The sequence below is a fragment of the Taeniopygia guttata genome, chromosome 14, assembly GCF_048771995.1.
Source record: "Taeniopygia guttata chromosome 14, bTaeGut7.mat, whole genome shotgun sequence".
Taxonomy (NCBI): Eukaryota; Metazoa; Chordata; class Aves; order Passeriformes; family Estrildidae; genus Taeniopygia; species Taeniopygia guttata.
In genome coordinates, this window is record NC_133039.1 from 5,467,502 (window position 1) to 5,495,186 (window position 27,685).

The 27,685-nt window shown below is 38.8% G+C and overlaps 1 protein-coding gene across 2 annotated transcripts in view; it reads left to right on the top strand.

Annotated features, from left to right (window-relative positions):
* USP22 (ubiquitin specific peptidase 22) overlaps positions 1 to 27,685 on the top strand; it is an 89,968-nt gene that overhangs the window by 10,773 nt on the left and 51,510 nt on the right. For both annotated transcript variants that reach the window (XM_030284853.4, XM_030284852.4), the window contains exon 2: positions 21,373 to 21,505. In XM_030284853.4, coding sequence (XP_030140713.1) covers positions 21,373 to 21,505 — 133 coding nt within the window. The remainder of the gene's footprint in view (positions 1 to 21,372; positions 21,506 to 27,685) is intronic.

The window sequence follows — 27,685 nt, forward strand, 5'->3', positions numbered from 1 at the left end:
TCAGCTATTACAGTAAATCTACTTTTCATATTATGTTTAATTTAATGAAATGAATAGTGTTTTTCTAAATAATCAAGTTATGAGCCGCTTCTGTCCCTCTTTAAATAGGCCCGTCTCTAAGTTAAGATTTCTGTCTTTTCTAATCAAGCTCTAGTAAGCTGACGTAACTTTTTTGTTGGTTTAAAGCATGTGGTCATGGGCCGTGTGCCTAGATCATGCTCCTGCTGCATGTAGTTGAGGATGATGGGATAATGGGACTGTAAATTATCTCTTTATGGTGCTGGTTTTCCTCTGGCCTCCTCCCTTGTGCAGTGTGGAGCAGCCCCAAGGCTGTTCCGAGTGGTGCCAGCTGGCTGGAGCCCTGGGGGCCGCTGTGCCAGATGGAGACAGCAGCACTCCAGTGAAAGCCAAACGTGCTTCCCGGGGTCGTGGGGAGGTGCAGCCTCTGCAACCCCGCCAGGGATCCCTGGGCAAGAGCTGTCCTGGGACTCAGTTACTCCTCTGCTGGTGCAGCTGTGGAAAGGACTGGGCTGGGGCATCTGTCAGGCTTTTTTTTTTTTTTTTTTTTTTGGGAGTAGATTCATAATTCAGTATTCAGCTATTAAACATTTTCAATGTGTTAGCATCTCCTTTTTCCTTGTTTATGCTTCTGTACTCTATCTGTGAAATGTTCAATTCCATAGCATGTACAGATGCTTGGTATTGAGACAGATTTGATGTGTTGTCCTTTTTTCCTGACTACCAAAAAAATGCTGTTATCCATAAGATACTCAGATTAGAAACAGCTTGTTAATGCTGATTTTTTTTTTCACTAAAATGAAACAAAACCCCAAACCCTTCATTCCATTGTCTGAAATGACAACTTCAGATATGCTCAAAAAATAAAAGAATCCCTTCATTTGCCTAGTTGAGTTCATAGTTTGTATTGAAAAAAATCTGTTACTTAGAATGCCATTGAAATCAGTTGTTGGTGTTACTGCATTGTATTCAGCCCTGTGGCTTTTCTTCTATTCTAGAACAATCTTAGTGTAGAATAACCTCATCTGCACAAGATGTACCCCACAAAACCCATGTGTTTGAATATTCCCATCTTGTGGAGATGAGGACAATAAATGGGTGAATCTCTTTGAAGACTCCAATTCCCTGGTGGCTGTTCAAACAGGTATTTGTTCTGTAAAGGAGCTGAGATACACCAACCTACCCAATGTTTCTTCACTCTCTTGACCCAGAAGTTTTTGTTCTTATTGACCATTAATGCAGCTCACACTTCTAATCCAGGAACCCAGAACAGCTGCCAAGTCTGGATTTTACTGTGGTGGCATTTGCTGCACAGGTAGTGCAGCAGAATTGCAGCTGAAACCCCCTGTGAGCTGAGGTTTTGAGCAGATATTTCAAGTGTGTGATTTAAATAAGGTAATAAACCCAACTTGATAGAATGTACAAAAGACTTACTGGAAGAACAATATATTTGGAGTCAACTCTCCCTGTCAATCTCCAGAAGTGGATATGAGTGGGAATAAGAAAGGAAGGATGTGCCTTGTAGCTCCCTTGCCCTGATGATTGTGCTAGAGGAGTGAAATACAAGGAGAAGGGACCACAGAAAGTGTTAGTTACCATATTCCAGCCTAAATAGTATTTATCTCTGCTCTTTGAGAAAGAATTATAGTGTTTTTGTGATCTCTTAGGATATGACAAAGATTTGGGAATGATCATTCAGTCTTGTATTAGTAAGGCGAGTGATCTAAGGCTGAGTCTATCGTAAAGGACACACCAGCTTGAGGTAGTGAAGCAGTGGGAAGAAATGTATAGTGAGAAATAATTTAAAGGCTTTAGATGCATTTCCCTGGTTTCTTTACAAAGTACATTTTTTTCAAAGTGACCTTCATTTTCAGGAACTGTTTCTACTCAGTGTGTGCTCCTCTTTGCTACACAATATTTTTGGTACCTTTTTGCTTGGAGAAACTTCAAATCACAGGAAATTGGAGGTAATTTCTTAGCAAGGTAGTAAATGACCTGTAATCGCTTCCTTACAAAATTCTTAACACTTATGGTTCTCCTAATTCTCTTTTTTGCAGGTGTCTTATATCTACTTACAGGTATCTGAAATAAAGCTTTTCAAGGAAATTGTGAAATTTTCCTTTTGTCATGCAGAAAGAAAGCTCTGTTCTATGTAAACCCTTGCTGAATGTGATGCCTGCAAGACTATTCCTGTCACTTTAAATACTTTTATATCCAGCTACTACTAATAGTTAGTGAATTAGTTTTCTTTCAAGATATGAAATCCTTTTGTCCTGCTCTTCCTCAGTGCTGAATTCCTTAACCTCACCAATTCATATGTTTCATCTCACACTGCTTAAAGTATTTCCTTCAAGTTAAGGTCTTGAAAGTAGAGCACATAATATGTGAAATCGACTCTCACCAGCATTAATGTACTTTTCTTCTCGTTCATGAAGCAAAGAGAGTGCATTAGAATTGAAACTGAAGATTGGTGGAATTTCCAAACTGGTTTATTGAAAAAAAATTAGTGAACCATATCAAAGAGCAGAAGTCATGCTTTAGTTCTGTCAGTTCGGAAGAGCAGAAGAAGGTTTAAGTGTGGTGCATGTTCAGACAGGAAGGAGATTCCACTATGTGTTCTTCAGCTTTGTTCTTCACTTCTTCTGCAGGTTTTGCTTTAAGAACTTGTAGTAAGGAGCTTTGGTTCCAGGTTTCTTTGTGGTTTATTAGGTGGAAAAGTGGAATGGATGACCAGGAGTCTACTTAGCAGAGATGGTTTTTGATGTAATTTCCTCTCTGACCTTCCAGTGAGGCCAAAGCTGGTTTTGAACCTGCCCTTAACTCACAAGTAACGGTGAGTTCTGCTGCAGAGCACACAAGATCTGACAGACTTCGTGATGTCCTGAGTTGGACTCAGTGGTCACACCAAGCTTTCAGTGTCACTTATTTCACATCAGCTTGGCTGGTTACTTCAATGTTTTTGGTTTGACTGGTTACTTCAGTGTTTTTGTGTTAAGCTGGAGGAATCTGGTGCATTGTTTCCTGACTTTTGTTCTGTATCTGTTGTTTGGAGCACATCCTCTATGACAGACAGCGCCTTGTTTTCAATGGCTACTTTTTTCTTTATTTTTTTTTCTTCCATACCATGAATTTTCCTTCGTGTTCCTACTTCTCTGGCTGTACACTGCCTTTTTCCCTAGAAATTATCTGTTTGTTTACAGTTTAGACAAATGTCTACATTTCTGTGCTCCTAATTTCTTAACGTGAGCCCACCCTTTCGAGCCTAAGCATGGAGCACTCTCCTGACACAGAGTCTGAGCAGACTGTTCCTCATGCCAAGGTTGTAAGTGTTAATCTTGCTGCAGACTGGGGTGATAATTCATTGCTGTCACAGCAACACATGCTGAAAGTTGCTTCTTGCCAGATTTGTTGGCTATATGCTACACTAGAGAAAATTATTTCAAGAGTCTTATTGCATAGCCAGATGCTGCAGAACTCGTGCAATCAACCTCCCCTCCCCCCTTTTTATGGCTCTTCTGACTTCAGGGAGGAAAAACTATTATACACTGAAACACATTCCTGTGTAACACTAGTAAAGATGTGGATGAACTTCTGATTGTGGCTAATTTTTCTGGTTTTTCTTGTAGGGAAGTTCTGGTTTGTGTTCAGGATAAAAAGGAAGGAAGGCTTTTAAGGTAGGATGAGGGGAATTTTAAAAGGAAATTAACAGTCTCTCCCCTGCTGTTTGCTGTGGTCTCTGCCATAGTTGGGTGCTGTGGAAATTTTGTGTTTTCTTTAAGAGCTAGTGACTAGGTTGGCTTAATTCTGAAGAACTGAAGCCTCTGCCATCTGTGTCCTTAGGATCTTTCAAAAGCAGGAGAACCTTTGTGAACTCTGGCTATCATATCTCAGCACTGGCCTAAAGGTGATTTTTGGTTTAGTTATATCTGAGATGTAGAACCCTGAAGAGGAAAATAAGTGGGTTTTTGGTACAGGATCTGAGTCCCCTGTAACAACTTAACATTTGCTCTTATGTATGTGCTGTAGAAAAATGCAAGTTATGTAGGTTTTTTTCCCAAGGTATCCATTACATATTGGGCATGGTGGTGTCTGATTACCAGGGAGGTGAGATTTACTGACTGTTTAGTCAGACAGAAATACACTTTTCCCAATGTATTTCCAGCATAAATCTCATCCAATGGCTGGGCATTGTGTCACCAATAATTTTATCCTCTCTTGTATTTTAAGAAAAGGTGCCATAGAAGTTGTATTATTATGAATGCATTCCCATAGGACAAGATACAGGTGAAAATGCAGTGTTGGAGAGTTTATTATTACCCACACATTGTGTGTCATGCAGAGCTCCCCTGCTTTTCATTCCTTGTGCTGCAGTTCTTTGCACTTCCAGATCACAGGAAACACTGCCCTGAAAATCAGAACTAGGAAGGGCTTCTTAGACCTGAGCAAATCACCTCTTTGCTAGGCAGGGAGAGCTTTTCAGCAATTTAAGGTACTCTAAGAAGGCCTGAGGCCTCAATGCTCTCAAATGCTTTTTTAATCCTGCTGTTAAGCATAAAGGCCATGTATTTGTCCCCAAAACACCACCCATGTTTATAAGTATAGAGACAAAGCAACAGATCAGGACTAGAAATCTGTACTGGCTCTCATGGAATATTTTTGCTCTAATCTATGTGAGATTACTGGTGATTTGCAATTGTAATACTCTCCTGAAGAATCCCTTGGTTTTGCTTCAAGCTCTTAACTGGTTTTTCAAGTGCAATATGCCAAGGAAGTTCTGGCTTTTGTTCAGATAAAAGACTCTATAATTCACTTTCTGCCTCATTCCTGTGTTTCCCCTTATCCCGCCCTATCCTGCTGTTGTGGTTTGTGTATGTATCAGCCTTTCATTTTCCCACGTACAGGGGCTTTAAGAGCCCAGACAGTTCCTGTTGCTGGGGTAGCCTGCACAGCTCTTGGGGGCTGAGGGGAGAAAGGTTTGGTTCCCTGTTCTGTTTCTGGCCTCCACTGCCACATCCAAATGATGGATTGAGGCTCAATCTGTGCATTATAGATGTTGAATTTATTCCTGGTACTGTTTCCGTGAGTGCAGGGACAGGAATTTGTTTAGAACAATTTGACAGATGAGTTCTCTGTTCTTACCAACATGCAGATTGCACTGTGGTTATTTTTAATAACAAATACAATGTCTTTTTTTTTTTTTTTTTCTTTTTACCAATGCCAGGCACACACAAATGTCTGCTGCTGTGTAACTTTGGTGAGGGATTTGGAGCTTTGATGAGCTGCTGTATATCAGCTAATGTTTTCCTTAAGTGTTGGTAAGTCTGTCTGAGTTTTGGAAGCTGGAACAGGGTAGTTCCATGGAAGAATGTGTAAAAATGTCTCATCTGCCAAAGAAGATTTGTTAGTATGTTAAAGGCAATAAATAATTTAAAATTTCTGAAAAGTGTTAAGGTTTGTGTGCTACGGGGAAGAAGGAAAACAAATGATAAATACATAACTTCCCTCTTTCCCAGTGAGACTGCTGTTTGAGCTGTTCCCTTCTCCCAAATTCAGTTGCTCAGCTGGGAGACAAAGAAGTGTTAAGTTGATCTGTTTGCTTGAACTGATTGATTTCAGACCCCAGTCATTTGCAGCTTTGGGGCAGAGCTTGTGGAGTCCTACCTTGTGATGATGTTTCCCTGTAGGAATGCAATGTGGTAATTCATGAGATTGCATCAGATGGATTCCCTGCTTAAGGGGAAGCTGTGGATTCCAGCAGACCATCCACAGTCCTTTAGGGAGGGAACTGAAATTGAGAAGGGAAGGCAGGACCCACAGAGCCCTTGCTGCTCTCTGAACATGGGCTTATTGGGCTTCTCTGGAATTCAGTCTTCTGCTTGATAGAAATAATTACCTTCTAACACAACAAAGCTTTCAGTTTCTATATGGTAAGTAAGTAAATGGGACATAATGGGAGATGGAAGCCTGTACAACATCTCATACAAAGTGAGGGAACATGGAAGAATTAGAGTCAAAGCCTCTTTGTTTTGGGTGGGGGGATGATGAGGGAAGAGTATTTTTAATGTGTTGGTTGTTTATGAAACCCCTGAATAGTGAGCAGAGAGGATGTGGCAGGGAATTCACTAATAACTGCCTACTCAAGTGTGGTAGAACAACCCAGAGTTCTGTTCAGGGGTAATGATCCCTGCAGACCTTAGGGAAGAAATGGGATTTCAGGCTGACTCTGTCAGGGTGGTGTTTGGTGGCAGAGCTGATTCTGCCCATCCCAGCAATGTGTTATGTACACAATTGTTAACATGAGGCCTTGGCACAGAAGTTTGGCCAAGTTTGATTTCCTTGAAGGACGTCGTAAAGTTAGCAGAAATTACAGTGTAGACTCAGCTCAGGGGGAAGTTATGGCTCTTTCCTGTGGATGGACCTTCTTGCTTTTTTGTCCTTTTTTTTTTCTTAATGCATATGTTGAAATTCCAGTTTAAAACCACATAACAAAGGAAACTTTTTCTATCAGTCTGAAACCAAAACCCTTTCACTTGGTGTGCCAGTAGCATGTAAGATTCCTTGATTATACCAATACTCCTTATTCTTGGAGAGTCTTGAAGGAACATATTGGCTGATGGGAAGCCAGTTGGAAATCAGAACTCTTTTCTTCAATTGGAAAACCAAATGAGTATATCCTTAAGTACCTCAAAAGCATGCTATCTAATGTCTGTTAATCATTTCTTAGGAGAAATTATGGCAATGTTACTCAATGTACTAATTCTCTACAGTGTTTCTAATTACTCCATTGATTTTTTTGAAGCGTAGATTTGTGTAAAGGAACAGGGGGGTATATTTGAACAAATACAGAGCAATAAAACTGTAATTGTAATTCATGTACATTCAACAAACAAAGCATTAATTTTATTAGTTTTTCCAGCAGTCTGTGTGTTTGAAGTGTGTGGCTGGTTCTTTCTTAAGTCTGTGGCTCATTTAACTTTCTGTACTGTATTGTCTCATCTGTCAGGCAATCTCATGTTGATTTGGTGTTTTTTATATGTACATATTGTGTAAGTAATTCATCTTAAAAAGTCAAAAAAATGTATGCAAAGTCTGGTTTAGTAGGTGCTTGTGGTAAAGTTTTACCATTCTCCACGGTATTGTCTTAATCATAAAAGAAAAAAAAATGTTGCTCACGTTGTTCCTGTCAGTCTACATTCAATGACTGAGTTCTGGTCCACTGAACAGTCACTGCTGTGTTATATCTGAGTTAATAATACTGTGACTTCATCTATTACTTTACTAAAAATGCCAATAATTCTTGTAAGTGGTTGTGAAATTTCTTTCTTTCAATCCCAGTGTCTCACAAGAGGCTCCTATTAAACTTCATCTCATATCATGGGAGACCAAAAATGTGTGTTGGTATTTAGAATCCTATAAGAGCACTTACTTATTTCATTTTTGTAATGTTGTTGTTGGGTGGAGCTCAGGGTTTGGTGTTTTTTTTCTCCTATAGAAATGCATTTCCAGATGTTAGCTTTTGTAAGTCTCAGTTTGAATTTTGAGGTTTTAATCCTTCATTTCAACTGCACGGAAGCATTGTAGTGGATTTTTTTTGAAGTTTAGTTAGGGATTTTTGGTGTGTGTGTACATACACACATATAGTCACTGGTAATTTGCTTAAACTTGGGCAGGAAAAGTGGAGAATGGTAATAGGAGATGCCTCAAGGTGTGTGGTATCCAGTATAGTACAGAATCTGTTCTTTCTCTGCCTTTCTCAGCCTCAGGTTCACTAATTTAACGATCAATTAAAGAGGCTACAGGGTCTGCTGTGTTTTGTCAGAGCAGCAGAGCTAGACCATATGGATGATGTTTTTTCCCTTTATCCTTTTTTGTAATTTCTTTGGATGTGTTTGGCTGTTGGTGTTTGTTGTCTTACTCTCTGATTAAAAGATGAATTTAATTTGCGATAGGAGTTAAAAAGCAATTTGTTTCACCAATGTGTGTTCCAATTTTCATTAGTGTCTTTTTTCTAGTTGGGAGTCTTCAGATAGATGATTTTTGCTTCCCAAAGAAGTTATTTAAATCACATGATTATTATATTTATACAGATGAAGTTTTCTGTGTTCTGCTTTGCACAAAAGTGCACGTGTGCCAAGAACCCTCACACTTTCCTGATAAAATAAACCCTAAATTACATCTGAGTAATCCTTTTTATGAAGCTGTCTGCAGCTTTGCTAAACAGATAGATGCCCTTTTGCTAAATGAAACACTACTTATATTAATTACTAGTGTTAATGGACGTGCTGTGAGCTCAGTATTTGCTATTGCCAGGTAGAATCTAAGTTATGTCTTTTTCTGCTTGACAAATGTGACAGAACTGTAGTTCTGACTGTCGTGTCTGAATGAATCAGTGCCACGTGCATGAGGAGTTGCTGGCAATCACCTGGAATGCATAAGCAGACTCCTCTTCTTTCAAGCATCTTTTGCAGGCACTGTTATTCCTGAAATGCCACGTGCTCCTAATTTGTCAGGTGCATGTGTTCCAGTGATGGCTTATGGTTTCTCCTTCTGCGTTTTTCTCTTCTTAAAGGTCTCTCAGCTCTTACAGAATCTGCTTTTGTCCAAGGATGCAATGTGAGCTACTGAATATCCATAGCATCAATATAGGTAGAGGTAAATAGATCAAAGCCTCTACATAAAACCCATGAATTTTCCCATTATACAGACAATTCTTCTGTAAAGGTATTATTTTTAATTTAAATTGCAATGTGCTCCTGGTACTTGGTATTTGCTGAATGTTAAGAGTACATAAATTGTGTTCTGAAACCATCTTTGCAGGAAATTAAGATTCAAATTCTGTTTTCTTTCTTCTAAGTAGAATGCTTACACAATGGTTACACATTCTTAACACATTCTATGTATGTGTGTGTATATATATGTACATAAATTGTATTTTCATTTGAGAATGAAGATTAGTTCTTTCCAAAATGCAGAATTTCCCAAGTGCCAGTGAAAGAAAAGGGAGCTGAGTGGGCTGAAACAGTTTTGATCTAGGAAGTTGTCACATTGAGTGGAGTTCTATTTTCCCTCTTCCTTCATAGCAGTCCTGTCATGTCCACTATATGGATTTTTTTATCGTTGTTGCTTTTTAGTGTTGTCAGTTGACTTGTGTCTAGCAGAACTGCAGTGATGTATTTGCTGTGCAAACACTCGTTCAAAGGGTCATGTGGAATATTAATATACCTTATAAGTGTTTTCTCCATTAGTTTTACCTGGGAATGGTGAACTGCAAAGTCCTAATGCAGGTTTTGGATTAAACATGTGTAGGTATCACTTTCCCCTCATTTCATTCATCAGTTACCACTGCCATCACTTGATTATCAGAAATGGGATGTCAGGAAATCCTTCTCTGATTAAGTCTTCTGGCATGTTAATTTCAATTACTTCATTACTGAGGAAGAAGTGGCAGGGAATGGTTTTGCAGGACTGATGAAAACCACTTGAACGTGCCTGTAAAGTTTCTGAAAAATCTCCCCTCTCTTAGAGAATCTTTTAATTTCATCCTTAATTTCTGTGTGATTAATGAAAGAATAACTGGATTAATTTATTAACTTTGACAGGCAAATTGTCTTTTACATCAGAGTACTGTTCTAGCTCTCTGGCAGTGGACAAAATTAAATCTCTAGAAGGAACCTGAATGTCTTTACAAGAAAAAAAAGAAGTGGAAAATGTTGTGTATTATGTAGCATGTTTGTTTTTCTTGCTTACAGGGCACAGACATAAGGGCTTGTAGATCACCTGGAAGGTGAGAGGGTTCTGTTCGAATACTTCCCTGACCTGGCTCATGTAAGGGCAGGAGTTAAACTGCTGAGTTTGAACCCATTCGTGTTTCTTTTTAAAATCAGGTCTTTGTCACTGAGCTTTATAAGTATTTTTGATTTGGATGTAGGTTGAAGATATTCTTTGACATCTTGAAACATTTCGCTTTGCTGTCTTGTAACTTGAGTTCTTGTATTCTGGTTTAAAGAGCATTTTGTGAGAATGTGAGGCAATGGCACATTATGAGTTCTGAAGTACTGTCAGAAAGATGCACTGGAATGAAGAGGTGGCATCATGTCTGAAGTGTTCTGTTTTGATGGTTCCTGTTCTGCAGAAAGAACTCTGAACAGTTTCAGGAGCTGGAATAGTTTTAGGATTTTTTTAGAGGCGACTTCCGATTTTCAATTATTTAGAGTTAAAGCTGTGCTCCTTTTGAAAGATCACTAACAACTGCTTGGAACTGGTTACCGGACATGGTTCTTGGAACTCCCTAGTTGCTCTGTAAGATTAGTCTTTCATGGGGTACAGCATTAAGGAGTTGTCCTGCTTTCCGATTTATTTGGATGGGATTTTTTTTTTTTTTTTTTTTTTTTTTTTTTTTGTACTTATCACATACTCCTGAAGACACAGGATTTGATGTATTTGGTAGTATAAAGGCAGATGGATTTTTATCTCACCAGGACTGGGTAGCACTTCAACTGAAATATCATCTTCCATTTCCATGTTTCTTATTTTAATAGAAGCTTTAGAATTTTATGCAACCTAATCCATTCAGAAAGAAACTGGTGTTTACACAGACAGGTTATATAATGCCCACATTATGTTTTCATGCTTTACATCAAGGAAGGAAGGCTTGGTTTAGTTCCTGCACTTTTTAATTATATTTTAACCCTTTATTCTGCAGCCCTTTCAGCCCCTTCCTTTGGGACAGCAGAGGGCAGGTGAGACAGGCTTCCCTGTAAAACTTGGCAAGTCAAATGGCAAAAAGTGGAGGTGCCTTGGGTTTGGTTTATTCCATCTTTTAAAGAGGCAGGAAAATAGGGAGAAAGATCTGCTGTTGATATTATGAAATAGGCTTTCACTGTAATTAACAGCCTGGGAGTTTTTCTGCTTGCTTTTCTTATCCTGGTGTTGCGAAAGCTTGCTGTCCTGCTGGGATTTCTTTTTGGAATGCAGAGGTGTGCTCTAGCTAAAAGCATGTGCTTTGCCTAATAAGCTTTCCTAGCCACTGAGCCCAGCTGGCTGCTGCAGTCTGCGTTTGTTTTGTCTTAACTAATTTTTATAGCCATGCTTTAAATGAAACTAACACTTTTTACATTAAATGACAAACCAAGCACAATGTCCATAAATGAAACCAAACACTATAATCTACTAATTTTTGCTTTCTATGGGTAGCATTATATAACCAAGCAGCCTACTAAAAAGGAAGATGTGGAAATAATACTGGTGGGATGTGAATGGGGCTAAGCTGAAGGGATCAGCCTTTGTTGGAGGGAATGTCTATGTTGAGTTAAGGGTTTAGCACTTCCTCTCATAAATACAGAAGATGAGTGAAGAGAGTGGGGCCTGGCTGGTCAGCACAAAATGTTCTTGTCAAATCTTGGTATCTTTTGCAGTAGGTGATGATGAATGTCATCAACATGTAGCACTTAGCTGCAGTTTCCTGATGGGTTAACTTTCAGGGCTGTTGCAGTCTTGCAGCTACCTTGAGCTGATAAAAAAGTGTTCAAACGCTCTGAAATTCAGCCAGATTTTCCAATTTGATCCAAATTATGAATGAACAGAAGAAATGTTAGAAGGCAAAACAAGAAATAGAAAGTCTGTTTCAAAATACTCATGCTTCAAAATACTCAATAATCATTGTTTGCAAGTCTACAACAGTGACACTGGAATTGTTGTGGAAGTTTTGTTCTCCATGAATTTGTGGAAAATAATGTTTTTGTTCTGACTTTTAGCTGAACGTGAACATTTTTCATATCGTACTAGTCAAATACACAAAGCTCAGGCCAGTTCCTGCTTGGCTGTTGGTTTCAGTGGAGCTTTTTTAATATCATGGAGCAGCTGCTTGGAAATTAAAAAAAAAAAAAACCCCCAAAAAAACCAACCCAAACCCATAACAACAATAATAAAACCACCACCAACAAAATATCTCTTTAACCTTGTTTATATATTTATTCTCACAGATATAAGGGCAGTTTTTTTTTTTCTTCTAGTGAATTCACATAGCTCAAAGTTGCTATGAGCAGGAACTTCTCCCATTGCTGTGAGGGTGAGTGTCATCTAACCTGCTCACAAATGTTCTCCTGGTCCTTGTAGGCAGCTGTGTGAACTAGGCTGGGGTGAAGGTTTGAATCTCTTTGCTGGTTCTTTTTGCTGCTTTTTGAAGAATTGCATTGCAGTGAAGTTCTAGACCTTTTTTTTGTTTTGTTTTGTTTTTCCTTTACACAAATGTCAGTGGACACATTTAGGGCCTGGATGTCAACCCCATTCACTTACAGGTTTGACTCATGTTTATTAAACTGTGACTGATCAGAATCGTGGTAAGTTTTTTGGAGTCAAAATTACTGAGGATGACACCTCAGAAAGACATGGATAATTGCATTTGCACTATTAAAAAAGGGTAGATTTCTTCATGTGACTTGAAAAAACCCAACTTTTTTTCTTTGTAGCACTTCTTTTGTAATTTACAGAAGAGACTGTGCAAAATATCAGGATGAATTTCTGTGTGCTCAATTTAAAAAATCTCAATTCAGAAATTTGTCAGTTTAGGTTGCCTGAACTAAGCAATGACACTAATATATAACTAATCCATTAATGGCCTCTAGGCAGCTGTGAGAAGGAAATATATGGATTTTTACTTAATACTTGTGATTGGTACATTAAGAAAACAAACAAACAAAGTGTTGTTGAGTGTGTGGATATTGCTGGGATAAAAACCAGAGAAGATCTTTTCAGGTATAGTCAACAAACTGCAGTGAGGAAAGAATCCAGAACTTGCTTCTATGATGTTGTCATCCTGCATCCTACAGCTCTTCCTATAACTGAAACCTTGTTAAAATACATAATAACCAAGTGGTGTCTTTAATAGTCCTCTTACCAGTGGGGCACACTGGATGACATTTTTGTTGCTTCTCGGTTCCATATATGTGATTCCAAACTTGTCTGTGTGGGAAGTACTCCTTCCCTGAGCCCTCCTTAACCACAGGAGGTAGAATTCCCTGTGCCCTGATCCTGAGAGGCAGTCACAGTTTATCAGCACCTTCCTCCCAGCTCATTCCTTTGGGAGGAAGGTAAAATGCACATATTTTGCAAAACAAGTTAATGTTCTAAATACATCATGAAGTGTTAGAACATAGTTGGCTGTGCACTCTGTAGAAGAAGACAGAAGCTCTTTGCTGAGAATCTATCACCCACCTTCCTTCATACTTTGTGATTAATGTTTATTATATTATTGTGGGACTGCAGCAATTTGCAAACTCTTTAAATGGATTAAGGAGTAAATGCCTGTCATGAGAATGTTTCTTTCCCAGCTGTTTTTCTGAAGATGCTTTCATTCATCTTATCAGTTTTAATGTGAGAAATCTAAGCTCCTTTTCTCTCCCAGAACATATTTTATGCTCATATTGCTTTAATAATTTTTGTTTCTATGCTGACCTGCCTGTGGAGTTTAGAATATCCATCTGGCTAAATCTTGTCCTCTAAAGGGTGACTTGCAATTTTGACTACCTCTGTCTTACCTCTATAACTTCAGGCTTGCAAATTTGCATAAAAGTTTTGTGGTGAATGAAAGACCTCTTATTTACCTCTAGTAACATGAATTATTAATTTGTTTTGTACTGAGGTGTGAGGAAACGGTAAGCTTCAGCTTACTGGATATCAAACATGTTCTGTGCAAGCACATTGAGAATTTGCTTTCACTCTCTGGCTGTTCCTCAGCAGTAACGTGCAGGTTGGCTTGGAGTATTCCTGAACATAAATACTCAGATGCTGACTTCTTAGAATGATAAATGGGACCAGTCAAGCAGAATTTATAATTTCATACATGTGTCATATATAAGAACTCAAACAAGTTTTGACAAATCAGCAATAGATGTGCCCTATTCATTGTGGCCTTGAGGCTTTTAAAATCAGAATGACTTGGGTTGGGAGGGACCTTAAAGGTCCATCAGTCACTAATAAATGCCCTTTGTCATTCCACTGCTGCTCATTTTCTACTATTTGTCTTTTTTGCCATATTTGTCCCACAAGTAAGTCACACCATGGAGAATCTGTGTTGTAGCATCATCCCATCTATCTCTCCTACCAGTAGAATTGATCTGACTTTGATCTGAGCTAATTAAGTGTCTGTATTTTTATGGCTATCACAGAGCAGTTAAAGAAAAGATAGCTGGAATATGTGTGCTTTTCCAAATAAGCCTGTAGGAATTGTTAGGGCTTTGATCCTGAAGTTTCTTTTTTCTTTCCTTTCTGCAAGGATGCTATCTAGAGTATTTCCACTGAAGTACTGTGGCAAACTTCCCAAGGAAGAATCCCATTTCATAGGAAGAATCCCATTTCATAGGAAGAATCCCATTTCTTAGTTTTACACAGGGCAAAAAGTAATCTCTGCAGCCTGGGCTGGGTTTAATAAGACTCTGCATAGCATCAGGCAGGTTTGGCTGTTTAGCTTATTCCTTGAATTGCTTCCCCAGTCACGTGCCCACAGACGAGATCAATATGTTACCTAATAGGACACTTAAAAACATTTCCACGATCTGCTGACGTGGGGGAACGGTGAGGGAAGGCAATAGATTTTGCACTCGATCTGAGCACACACTGCTGCGGTCTTGGCAAGCCCCTTGTTCTCATGTGGAATTTGCTGCTGCAGTGGTGCATTGCAGGAAATAGATAAAAATCAACACACAGAATGTATTCATGCAATATATCCAGGGAAAGTATATATCCAGGGAAAGAGCCGTGCATTTGAACCTTAAGAAGCTTATGTGTTTTCACAAGGCAAATAGACTTCCCACTGTTAAAAGAATCTCACTATAGAAGGACATGTGTTTTAATTTGAATAAGGTCCATTATTTAAATGGTTTAAAAACACAATAGGCTCTTAACTGCATCTTTTATAGAGTACTTGAGAAATCATTTAGGTTCGTAAATGCTGGTGAAGGGGATGAGCACCTACCAAAGAAGAAGCAAAGAAGCAATTTCAGCATAGTCATTTGAATTCCTGAGAATTGCTTTGTTCTTGTTGAAATACAACTTTTTACTACTGTGACTATGTACAGGAAAAGCAGAATTGTATTTTTAGAGCATCCTCCTATTTTTCTCTTCTAGCTCATGCTGTCTTTTAAATTGCACAACTATTCTTTTTCTCCCGTTTCATTTCAGCCTTGCACCTGTTGCACAATTTTGTGTAAAACAAAAAATGGAAGAAGTTTAAAAAATTGCAGGGATTCAATATCCATCTCTTGAAACAACACACATCATCCAGAGTAAGGAGAGCTGGAGAAAAATCTGTATGTAGAATTAATGATACCTACTCAGTTCTCTGTTTTGCCCCCAGACATAATTATTAATTTCATCTGGGTTATGTATTTGTACATTAACTTGCAGTGTTCTCTTGATGAAAGCCCTTGAACCACAGTCATGTTTTTGTAACTTGGATAGACTTTGGCTATAACGTGGTTCTCATTTAACAACATGTCTTCATTTCAGAGTGAATTCAGAAATAGGTGTTGTATTTCTTTTGAGTATTGTCCATGCATGTAATCTGTATCAGATGAAAGGGGAAAAAGTTTCCTCAAGTTGCTTTCTGGCATGTTCAGTGCCTTCCTTTTTCTCTTCCACAATTTTTTCAGTTACAGACAGAAGTAGGACTCACTGGAATCAGCAGCAAGCTGCTCACATGGTCATAATGGTATATTTTTATTTACACTCCATCTGAGAACTGTGATGTTATTTAACAGCTTAGGCCATTTCATCTTTAATTATAAATTGTGATATTGTTGTCTTCAAACGTCAAGCAGATGGTCAGAGCCAAGTGTCCTGTTCAGTCTGGGAGAACTGTGTAGACATCTCCTCTCTGACTTTTTTTTTGGTTCTGCTGCTATCTAAACAAACATTTAGAATAACCCAGTTTATGAAGTTACCTGTGATATTCTGAGCACTTACCAAACTCAGTTCTGTAACTAGTGCACAATTTTGCTTGTACAAATAAAAGCTTTACAGGTACCCCTGAGCTCAGTGGGTCTGAAAGTAAAATTTACAATATTGATGGCATGTTCTTTTAAAGACAACATTGACATTTCTAGCCTTTCTAATTAAGACTTGGTTGCAGGAAGTGAGTGAACAATACTTAAGTTGATTTTTAAATTATTTAAAGCTGATGTGTCAGAACAGTGCACTGACTCAGAGTAACTGAATCATCCTATCAGCCTGTGGAGGAGTGATTTATATGCCATATCATGCAGAACTGTGGAAGCAATTCCTTCTTTTTGTCTCTTCAGCTCTAAGAACATGGCTTGGAAGTTTTAATTATTTAAATTTCTGAAATGTCCCAGCCCCTGTACTGGTGTTTGATGGATTTGTGACAGACTGGTGTCAGGAGCACAGCATGGGGAGTCTGGGAGTAAATACAGACTAAGGAGTGACAGACTTGTTGTAAGGCAGATTTGACCCATTTTTGTTACTCTTGAGGTGCAGAGTACTCGAGTAATAAATCATCTTGGCTGTGCTTTAATACTGGCTCTGTCGTCCTACAGAGCAGAAGAAACACCACGGTTGGAATAGCCATAGGGTCTCCATCTTCAGCAGTGGTTGGTTTCATGGCCTTTTGTGATTATCTGTCCTTTTTTCCTTTTAAAAAATAGGCCAAGGGAAGCACACTGTTCATCACTCAACATGAGCTGCTCTGGCTGCTTTAGATCTAGGAGAGAATTGGTTGCAAGATGAATGAATAAGAATAAAAATAAAACTCTGTGTCCAGGCTGTGATCTAAACATAGCGAGGGGAATAGAATAGGCAAAAATTCCCAGAGAGGATTGACTGTTCCTAAAATGTGAATTTTAAGCTGTGGAACACTGAATATGTGAGGGAATGTTTAAATTTTGCTTCAGTGTCTTGATCAGTGGCCCAGTGAAGGCATTTGCACATCATATAAAAAAAATTTCAGTCTTAAGGTCCGAGTTTCCTGGTTTAAGTGTTTTTTTTCTTCTTTCGCCTGGTCTGCTATTAAGGTAATGAACACTGAAAACCTTAAATCAGTCTCTTCACTTTTGTTCCTGTGTCTGTAAGGGATTAAGGATTGAAGAAAGCAGAGTTTTATTGCAGGAGCTGTCAGATTCCTAAGGCTCTACACAAGTGTTGCTTTCACCTTCTTTCAAGTCCTCTGAAGCACAACCTTGTAAGGAATAGTTTGGCAGAGCTGAGGTAACACTTTTGGAGCACAAACATTGCTCCTGGGGAACAAAGCAGGTTATGGTGGCAAACTTGGGCATGGAGGCAGAATTTTCCACATACATCTGTATTTTCTAGGTAGGCATATGTAGACAAACACCTTAATCTGTGCAGACTGAGAATAAAGTTGTGTCTGAAGAAGATTTGGGCTGGAAAATGAAGCATACTCATAAGAAACTTCCAGTAAAGATTATAACATGTTAGAAAAATGAATACTTTCTTTTTTTCTGACGTGTCTAACATTATATCTGTTTTACACAAAATACTTACTTTAAAAGATGGGGAAATAAAGTAGATTTTATTTGGGAAGCTTTTACTATCCCAATGCTACAGATTTGTATCTGATCAAACATTGCAGGGATCCAAAACTCGTGTTTGCTTTAAGACTGCCTTAGGAATCTGCTTCTTCGAGTTACTTGTGAACACCTACAGGGTGGCACCACCTTCCTTATGATCTTTTAACCTCCCAAGCCTCCCACTGTCTTGTTAGTGTTACCTCAACCATCTTTTCCCCTGTACCTTTGTGGTGGATATGTTTTGCAGACTGTGAAAGGTAGGAGGTCTTTGGCTTATAAGCTTGTAGCTAAAAACCTCTCTGTTCTCTAAGTGCTTTGATATATTTAGTGTGAGCATAAGAGGCAAGACTCCACAGTGGAAAACTTCTAAAAAGATGTTTTCCTCTTATCATATACAGTTAAATAAAAATTGTACTTCTAAAGCTATTTCTGAAATAGCTGCAAATGTAGAAGGAGAATTTGTAATAGCTGAGGTCACTGGATGCCTCTTGCTTTCCCTGCACTATTGGCTTTGTAGGGATAGTTTATTTCCATTTCCATTGCCATTGGTTGGTGTGAGGAGCCAGTATTGCATGAAGTTGAAACAGGTTTGTGGATTTTTAGAACAACCTTCTGCCATTTGTGACCTCCTTGCTTTAGGTGAGCCTGAGCTGGCCCAGGACAGCAGAGCAGGAGCTGTCAGACCGAGAAGTGCAAGGCCAGAACAGCAGTGGATGTGTTCTTTTCTTCACTGTTATTCTGATGGTTTGATGGTAAACTAGTAATAAACTGTTCTGACAATTTGGGAAAATTTGGAGTGTCAGCACTCTAGGTTTTGACCTAGTGATGCCTGCTGCTTTCTTTTCTAACTCATTTTGTACCATGACTGTTGACAGCATTGAGAGTAATTTTAGAGGTGGACTCTTGCCTTACCTTACAGGTGGTCACAGCCAGTTCCCCTGTGTGTGTCGTGCACTAATGTTTGCACCCTCTTTTGCTGGGCTGAACCTCCTGGGTCTGGGCCTGTGAGTTACCCCAGCCCTGGTAGCAACACAGGAGATGAGTAGAGGGTGAAATGCTGCAAAGGGAATTGAGATGCTGTCAGAACTATCAGTAACTTTGAATGGGCATACACCATTTCTATTGTGCATGACCATTCTTACCATTTAAAAAAGTGATTATAATCTTCCAGAGGGAAAACATTCAAGGCCTCTTCTGGTTTCTGTGTGTGTTTTTTTTTGAATATCAGAGCAAAAATAAAGGTTACAGACAGAGGTTTAGTGTGGATTGAAGGAAAGCTGGCTGGGGACATGAAAATGAGGGATTGTGTATGATGGGGTGAAAGATGGAGAGTGGGGTACTTGGGGGTGAGGATAATACAGGAGGGAAGCAGGAAAAGAGCAGAATAATAGTGGGAAAGACTGTGAAGGAAGGGAAAAACTCTTGGATGAGGAAGGGATGTCTTGGGGGAGGAGGTTGCAGGTTAATTCTGTAGCTGAAATCCTGGTTGTGTTCCCTAAAGTATCCAGACCATAAGCAAGACCTAACTTGCTTTTTTAAAAAGTTGAGTGCTGTTTTAAAACAAGCTGGTGACTGTATGGATCTGACTGCTTCTCATTACTCATTTGCAGTATTCTGTTTCATCTTAGACTGTAGCCTCAAGAGATGTGAGCAGGGTGGGAGTATTATGAAACAAAGAATTTGATTATTTGGGGTGGGGTAGGAGAGTGGCAGCTTTGTTTTAACTTAGCAAATTGTTTAAAAGCACAGACAGATGACAAGGAGACAGCTAATCTGGTTAAGAATAGCCACTATGGTTTTGGTATTGATTTTTTTCCTCACTCTTGTCTTTTAACCTTGTTTTCTTACAACTTTTGAAAAGCCATCTTGAGCTGTACTGAACAAATAGAGGATGTGGATAAAATAGCTTCCTTTCAAGAGGTGATTGAACTGCTCTGTCAATTTATCACTAAATTTCTTATACATTCTTCAATTTATCTTAATTTCCATTGCAATAAAAACTCTTTTAAGATACGAATTTTCTGCCTTTTACCCTAAAATGACCAGCTTTTACATGCTTGTTATGTCATGTGTTTACAATACATTTAATGCTAAAAGATTTATTTTTAGCTGGCTCAGTAAAATAGCTGGTTGCTGGAGTTGTTGTCATAGCAGCAATCTTAACAGATAGGCTGATCCTATTTAGCTTTTGCAGCCAACGAGCAGCCGTTAGGCAACAGTTTGACAGTTCTGCAGCATTTTTCTAAAGATGGAAATTGTGCTGGTGGCGGTGAATTTCTTTTGGCCCAACTTTAAAATATTTCTTTCTGTAGGTGTGTGGAGTTCAATTCAACATTTTCCCCTAACAACTTAGGATAACTTTGAATACACAACATGTGAGATTCAGAATTTAAGTCTTAATTTGTAGGAGCTTGAAAATAAATTACATGGTGCAACATATTGCAAACTGCTTTGGTGATTTTTTTTAAAAAAGCCAAAAGTATTCTGGGAGAAAAATGCCAGACTAGAGAACAAGGTTGTTCATCATTTATTCAGCAGTAATTTTAAGTCGTGGCAGACTGGGCAAATATTACTGAAGAATTTTGTGGGTTGTTTTTGATGAAATGCACTGCCTGAATTAGATGATATTTTAGGATTTTAGTAATCCCAATTCTTATTTTTTTAGTATGAAGAGAAAAGGGTCCTTCTATATTGTCAAGCAAAGAAATAGTATTTTCAGATTAGGCTGTAAAATCAGGCATATCTCTAAGTGTCCTTTGTAGCTCTAAGCTGTTACAGAAGTTCAGTTGACCTCAGACATAGGTCTGAATGCAGTTCTGAGATGAAAAGTGAATTTGCTGCAAGGAATTTCTCCTGCCTGTAACTTCCAGTCAGATGGTATTGAACCTAATTTACTTTCAGTGTGGTTGAGTGAAAAACTTCATGTCAAATCTCTCTTAAGTCTCTTATTAAACAGAGCAATTAAAAATTATTGAAGTACTTTAGTTTAATGCTAAGAGATGAGTTTGGATGCTGTTGGCTTAGAGTGCTTCAAATATGATTAGGAGTCAAAAAATCTATTTAACCTTCCAGTGACTTTTTTTGGACCTTAAGCCTCACTTGTTAAAATATATTGCTGTCATCGATTGTCATATCAGGGGTGTGTGCGTATTAATTTCCAATGAATCAGGGAAACTTTCCTCAGACCTGCCCATTCTGGGTAGTTTGGGGAATAGTTCAGCCCATTGCTTTCAGCTCCTGGTCCAAAGCCAGTCTAAGAATGGCAAAGGCAACTTCTGTAACTCTGGCTGTTACGGATTTGATACTATGCCACTGTTCTTTGGACTAATGTAGAAAAATCTAATGAATCTGGCAGAATCTCCCTGCAGAGAAATGAAATATCATATACCCACACACATTTTAATGTTCAAGTTATATTACAGCTTTTGAGAGCATGAAGTAGGTCAGTGCTGAGAAAAAGCAGAGTTCTTGCCATGGTCCCACCACCCCAGCTCCTGCCTGTTCACACCTTAACCTCCCTGCTGGGCAGCCCCTTTCCCTGGGCTCTGGTTTTCATCTGAATCATGAAACCTGCTCCCTGGCAGGACTTGAAAATCTCTTGGACAAATGGAAGATTTTTCTGTTATTTTATCTGTTATTATTAACTGTTATCAAAACCAGCTGCTGGTTTTGTCACATGAGGACAGAACAGTTTCCCTGCTGTTGTGCAGCATTCCAGAGTGAAAGGGAAGGGCGGCCCTGAGAGCTGTGCCCGGTTACCTGAGCTGGGAGGTGTTTCTGACACTCACAACCTGTGTCTGTTTTGCTGTTTCAGGCAAAGTCGTGCATTTGTCATATGTGTGGTGCCCACCTGAACAGACTCCACTCTTGCCTCTACTGTGTCTTCTTTGGCTGTTTTACAAAGAAACATATTCACGAGCACGCGAAGACAAAGCGACACAATTTAGGTGAGTTCTCATCCCAATGGTGCTCATCATCCTCTGTTAATCCCTGTCCATTTCAGGCCAGTAAAGTGATATTTTCGTGTAATTACCTCATGAGGCAGAGAGATCATTTTATTTGGGGATTGGGTTAGTTTAGTGGTATTATTCTAAACTTGGTGCTTAAACTTCCGTTGCATCACTGTTCAGTTTATCTTCACAGTTTAAAATTTCCTTAGTATCTTGGTATTTATGAATTAATGTCATATATAAAAATGTGAGGAGGCAGAGTTTTGGGGTTTTTTTTTCCTAAGTGTTAAAAATGGTGGGTTTGATGCCTGGAACTAGAACATTTATTTCAGTAAACTTTTTTTTTCAGGAGGTCATGTTCACTTCTTTTCTTGCTGAGGAAAAACACCCATCATTTCTATCACAAAGGAGGCTAATCAAGTAGCAATCAGAATTATTTAAACTGCTGAAGTTCAGAGGCGGGGGGAGTTTCTTCATTTATCTATGTTGGCTTCTTGTTTCTATTGGGGTCAGTAACCTTAGCAATAAGAAAAGAGTTTAATTCATATGGAGTACCTTTCCCTCAACAGTCTCATAAAATGCTGGTTTCAAGGCCAACAAGTTCTGTTCTGTCAGCTTTGGTGCAATTTCATATTTAAAACCAAAAGCCTTTGGTTTTGTTTCAAAGTACCTATTGCTTATAGTTCAGAATATTTTTGAGTTACAGTACAAAATCCTGATCTGTATTAAAATCCTGTTTTAAAATGGATGGATATAATTTTTTGCCAAATTAAAATACATTCTTGGTGGAGTGATGCAAGAAACAGGAAAAAAAGGCCATTATTTCATGGCATAAATTTCCTCTTGACCAGCATGGCCACCATTCCTAATTTAATTTATCCTAAAGTGCTTATGGAACAAACTGTTTTTATTTTCCATGAAGACAGAGAAGCTCCAGAAGGCCAGAGCTGTGTACTCCTGTGCTTAAGAAACGGGTGTGTAAGTTTACTATTTATGGAAAAGATTATTTAAACCAGCAGATCATTATAGTTTCTTTCTCCATATGTGTCAAGAAAGAAAAAGATGAGGCTCAGTAGTGGTATAGTTTAAGTTTGTAAATGTCTTGAAAAATAGAATACTGGAACATAGTACTGAAAATTCCATCATGGTGTGGCTGAGAGCTCTGGGACTGCTTAACTCACAGGAGAGGTTCAGGGGAATCTCATGAACAGGTACAAATACCTGAAAGAGGGATTTAAAAAGTGTCCTTGGCTCTTTCCAGTGTGTCCAGGAGGCTGGGAGGACAAAGTGAAATACAGGAGGTTGTGTCTGATTATCACACAGCTGTGAGGGTGACCAAGGCCTGGAACAAGTTGCCCTGAGAGGCTGTTGAGGGTCTATCCCCAAATCTACTCAGAATCTCTCTGGACATGGGCCTGGGCAGCCTGGATGTGCTGGATGGCCCTGCTGGATCAGGGGCTGGACAAGGTGACCTCAGAGGTCCCTACCAACCTCAGCCATTCTTTGAAAACTGAAAATAACAACCTAACCCTGTGTGACATCTTTTAATTGCTTTATGCAGACTGTGATCTCAAACAGCTTTTAAAGTCAATTCATTAGCTGAATTTTTTTTTGGACTCTTTAGCAATGTGGAAGTGCAAATTATTTGAGGTAAACTTGAATAATTTCTGGTAAAAGGGGTGTGTGGGTGTGTGTATACATATATATATATATATAAAACAACCTTTTGTGCTAATACGAGTTTATGGCTACATTTCAGGTTTAAAAAATACTGTGCTAAATTGAGACTGTCAACAGTATTTACCTGTTTATCTGCGGACACTTTATAAATGCTGTAATATTTTTACTACTAAACCCACCATATTTATAGAGAACCTTTTTAAAAAGCTTTATAATTGCACACATTCTCAACTGCTGTTTAGGTATCTGGGAAGCTTAAATTCAAATTATTTTTTGTGCAAGGTAGAATTTGCTGTTATCTGCTGTAGTGAATTACCTTGTATTTCCTTAAAGGAGAACCAAAACTGGATGGTGGAGGAGGGAGATTCTTAAAGGTGCTCTTGCTTAGGGACTGTTGTGGTTATTGTCCTGCCACTAGACAATTAAGGCTGTGTCAGAAAAGGTATATTCCAAAAGAAATAGCCTTTTGATAAAAAGGGCAAGAGTTAATTAAGCCAAAGCACAAAATACTTAACTGAATCATCCCAAAAAGGATTATTCTGCAGCTAAATTTAAATTACTTGGTGCACAAATACACATAATGTGAAGATTGTGCAAGTGACTGCTTGATTTCTAGTTTTGGAGATTCCATTCTCTCTGTTTTTTTAATGTATATTTTGGTGTTTAATTTTCAGCTGCATGTGAAATGAGATTTAAAAATATTTTTGTAGTTTTACTAGTGCCTTTGGTTGCTTTTCCTGCTGCAGTTTTAGTTGGGAAAATAACATCTGATAGGCAAAAACAAGTTAAGTGCTTTGAAATTTCAAAACGAAGAGGAATTATTTTGAAGCACTTGGTGACTTTTTGCTGAGCCAACATCAGTCTCCATGGAGACAGGCAGGAGCTGCACACTTAATCACAGTTGTAAGAAATACCACGGATTTCAGCTGTAACAGCTGTCTGAGCATGGCAGGGATGTGTTTGCAGCTCTGTGCTGTGTCTTTCAGGAGGCTCCAGAATCAAATTCCAGTGTGGTTTTAAATACATCCCTTGCTATCTCTGCCTGTCTGAACCATGTAAATTAGGCACTCACAATCTGACTTTACAGTGATGCCTGTGCTCTTGAATCTGCCTCCCTGTTCAATGTATATTTACAATGCTGGACTTAATTTAATGTATTCCTTGAATTGTGGATGTGGGTGATGGGTAGGTGAGGTAAGATCCAGCTGTAGGAGCTGCTTTCTTTCATCTCTGCATTGCTCAGTCCCTCTCAGTCAGTCTCCAGGATAGTCTGATACTCCCACTGGGCTCTGTGTGTCTTTTGTGAGGAGTTGTGAAATGGTGAGAGCAAAGTCCTTACTGAGCTCCTCTGGGATTTTTCGTAGTTTTGATTCTGTCAGATGTTTCCTTTTCCCCACCCGTAGGAACCGGAACAATTTAAAACTTTTCTTATTGAAACTCTTGTGTGATTCTCAATATCATCATTATACTTCACTTTTCCAGTTCTAATGTGTCTATTCCTGGTGCCTGCCCTTTGGATTAAGACAGTTTGTTGTGCTAATGAATGCTTGCATTCTTAGGTAATACATCCGTGACTTCTATTTTGTCCTTCTTAATCTGCTGTTCAACACAGAGCTGATATTATTACTTGGAAGTTAAAGTCAGGGGCTCTAAAACTTCTTTTCTGATTGGTGTTACTTGTCTGCCTCTTTAGTAGGTGGAGTTTGACTCTTGGTGCTATTGCCTATTTGCTAAGTAACTTGAAATCCTTCTGGAGCTATTTTGATTATCCTAAATGAATGTATGCCATCAACATACTCTGTCATCTTCCAAATCAGGTTCAGCACCTGGGAATCTGCTGGTGGATTCTATCCTTGTAAAAATTGATGGTCTCTTCCTTATCTTTTCTACAGCTGCTCAATGAAGGAAAATACACAATAACTTAGGCCCAGAGTAGCAGAAGCAGGAAGATATCTGTGAGCAGTAGCTCTAAAAGAGAAGAGAGGTTGGTACTGCCAAGTTCATCTCAAAACCGTAGCAGTGATTAATTTATCCGTTTCCTGATTGGGACTGAAAAGTCCTGGGCAGACACCAAATGAAGTTTTAGTATTCTTTCTGAGAGAATATTTTCTGTTACATAATGCTGTTTCTTTAATACACACACACTCTGAGCTGCAGAAAAACCCACTGCTATAGGGCTTACAATCCATGTATTTCTGAATGAGGTCAAGGAGCTGGAATTAATATTCTACTCGTAACAATTTAGCATAAAATGGTTTGACACACTGTGGTTCCTCTAAATTAACAGTTAAAAGCATATTTTTTATCTAGATTACATAGGGACACCAGGACATTTTTTCTTCATCTTATCATTCCTGGCTTGAATTCATATGGAGTTGTAGGATGATATTCTAAACCATCACAGAGTGTACAGCACAGGGGCTGCCCATTTGGCTCCTGGTGTTAAGTAGTTTGCAGGATAGTATTGGGTGCTTGCCATGTTTGGATTGCAGGCAAAATGAATTTAAACATTAAAATTCTAGATCCATATGGGGCCAATAGGCAGCTTGGAGACTTCAGAGCCACAAAAACCCTTCTCACCTGTTTGCTTCTGGTTTGAAAAAAGAAGAAAAAACAGCCATTTAATGGAATAGTTCTATCTCAAGTATTAGGAGAAGATACTGAATGTGAGAGGGAAGGATAATGCTTGACTATGACTATAGTTTTTAATATGGGTTAAAAGATTTTTGGCAACAGAAGGAAGATTGGGGTTTGTTTTTGTTTGGTTTTTTCCCCCTTGACAGTAAATACTTGCAGTTCTCAATGGCTGGATCATAATTTAGCAGGAGTAGTCCCTCTTCCATCTCTTTTCCTCCCTTCTTACCAGTTCAGGAATTCTGACCTGTGGTGCAGATTCCAGGTGCCAGGAGATCAGGAAAAAGGCAATCAGATGCCTGCTTTGTGCTGATAGATCAGAGACAAGATCCAGTGGAGAACTGGCTGAAGTTTAACAAATCACTTCTTGGGAACCTAAGCCAATTACCTGGAATGGGTTTAATGATTAACATTCAAGGTGAGAAATCAGGGAGCATGAATTAGCTTTGGATGTTGGCTTAAAATGGTCTAAAAGAACTGCCAATTTAGCCTCCTTTGTTACAGAAGTTGAAGGAAATGCAGGTTTCTTGCATGGAACACAGAGTGCGTTGATTTGAGGTTGATAATATGCCAAGACTGAGTCACAGAAATTCACAATGGAATTAATTTCAGTACAGGTAAAAACTGACCTGAATTCTGAGTTGCTGTTGGATGTTTTTTTTCTACTTTAGTGCACCCAGTGATCCAAGGGGGATTGATACCACAACATGATTCACAAATATCTCCTATCTGATGAATGGTATCAAATATTATGGTGAAGTATCATAGTCCCAGCTGAGCAAAGTCAGTTTCTTTTCACCTGGATCTTTCAAAAACTGAACATCCAACGTTTTTTACCTAGATGAGCTATGCATACTCTGGATGTGGCACACTTCCCTGCTTTTGTTTTATTCCCATAATCTCTGGTCTCTAACATTTTCACAAGGACATCAGTGGATACAGTTGGAAAAGTGAAGCACTTGGGCTTAACTAAAACACTTTACTTGGCTCCCAGATGCAGTTTGAAGACTTTTTGCTGCCAGATTTAAACTTTCATCCCAGAGCTGTTGTTTTTTTAAGACTTAGTGTTCCTTGCACCAGTAGATAAAGTTGTTGTTGTTCCTGCATGATCTTCTGTGCTGCCTCCTTGTTTCTCCAGGCTGATAGTGTTATTTTTAAATGAAAAATAAAATATATTTTCATTCCTCTTGTGTTGCAGCTGCTTATAATTTTGTATGTAAAGGAGTCCAAGGAGATCAGACTTTAAAGGAAGGGAAGCTTGTTGTCAGCACAGAAGGTATAAAAGCAGAGAAAAATGTTACATTCCAAGAGGTTTTTTCATTCTTAAATTGTTCTGTCTGTGATCACCAAGTAGGTATTTTGAATTCCTAAACCAGGAATCTGGATTGATAAAATTTAATAAAATTACATTGTTATTCTTTTAAATTGTTTTTGGTTCTTCCTTGTGAAAGAAAATGTAGATTTCTACTTGCTGGATATTTTATTTTCCAAGGGTAATGAATTCTGCATGTGTGTTAAACTAAAACTGAAGTTCACTGATTTCATCCCTCTGTACCTTCCTGTGAGAAGGGTTGGAGTAGTTTTAGGAAATGCAGATCCTGGAAGTTGAGAGTTGCAGCCATTCCACAGGAGCTCCCTAAAAGATGTTCCTGGTGAGGAGTGTGAGGCATCCTGGCAGACTTGGCAGTGGGTTAACCCAAAACACCTGGGCATTATTCCTAGGTTGGTAGTTCCCAAACCTTTTGTGAGTTTGAGGCCTTTTTGTTAGTTTTGTGGTCCAAAATATCAACACAAATACCAATGGTGAAATCTGCTACAGGTGCATTCTCATGCTTTGCTGTCATGTTTTTTATGGAATTTTCT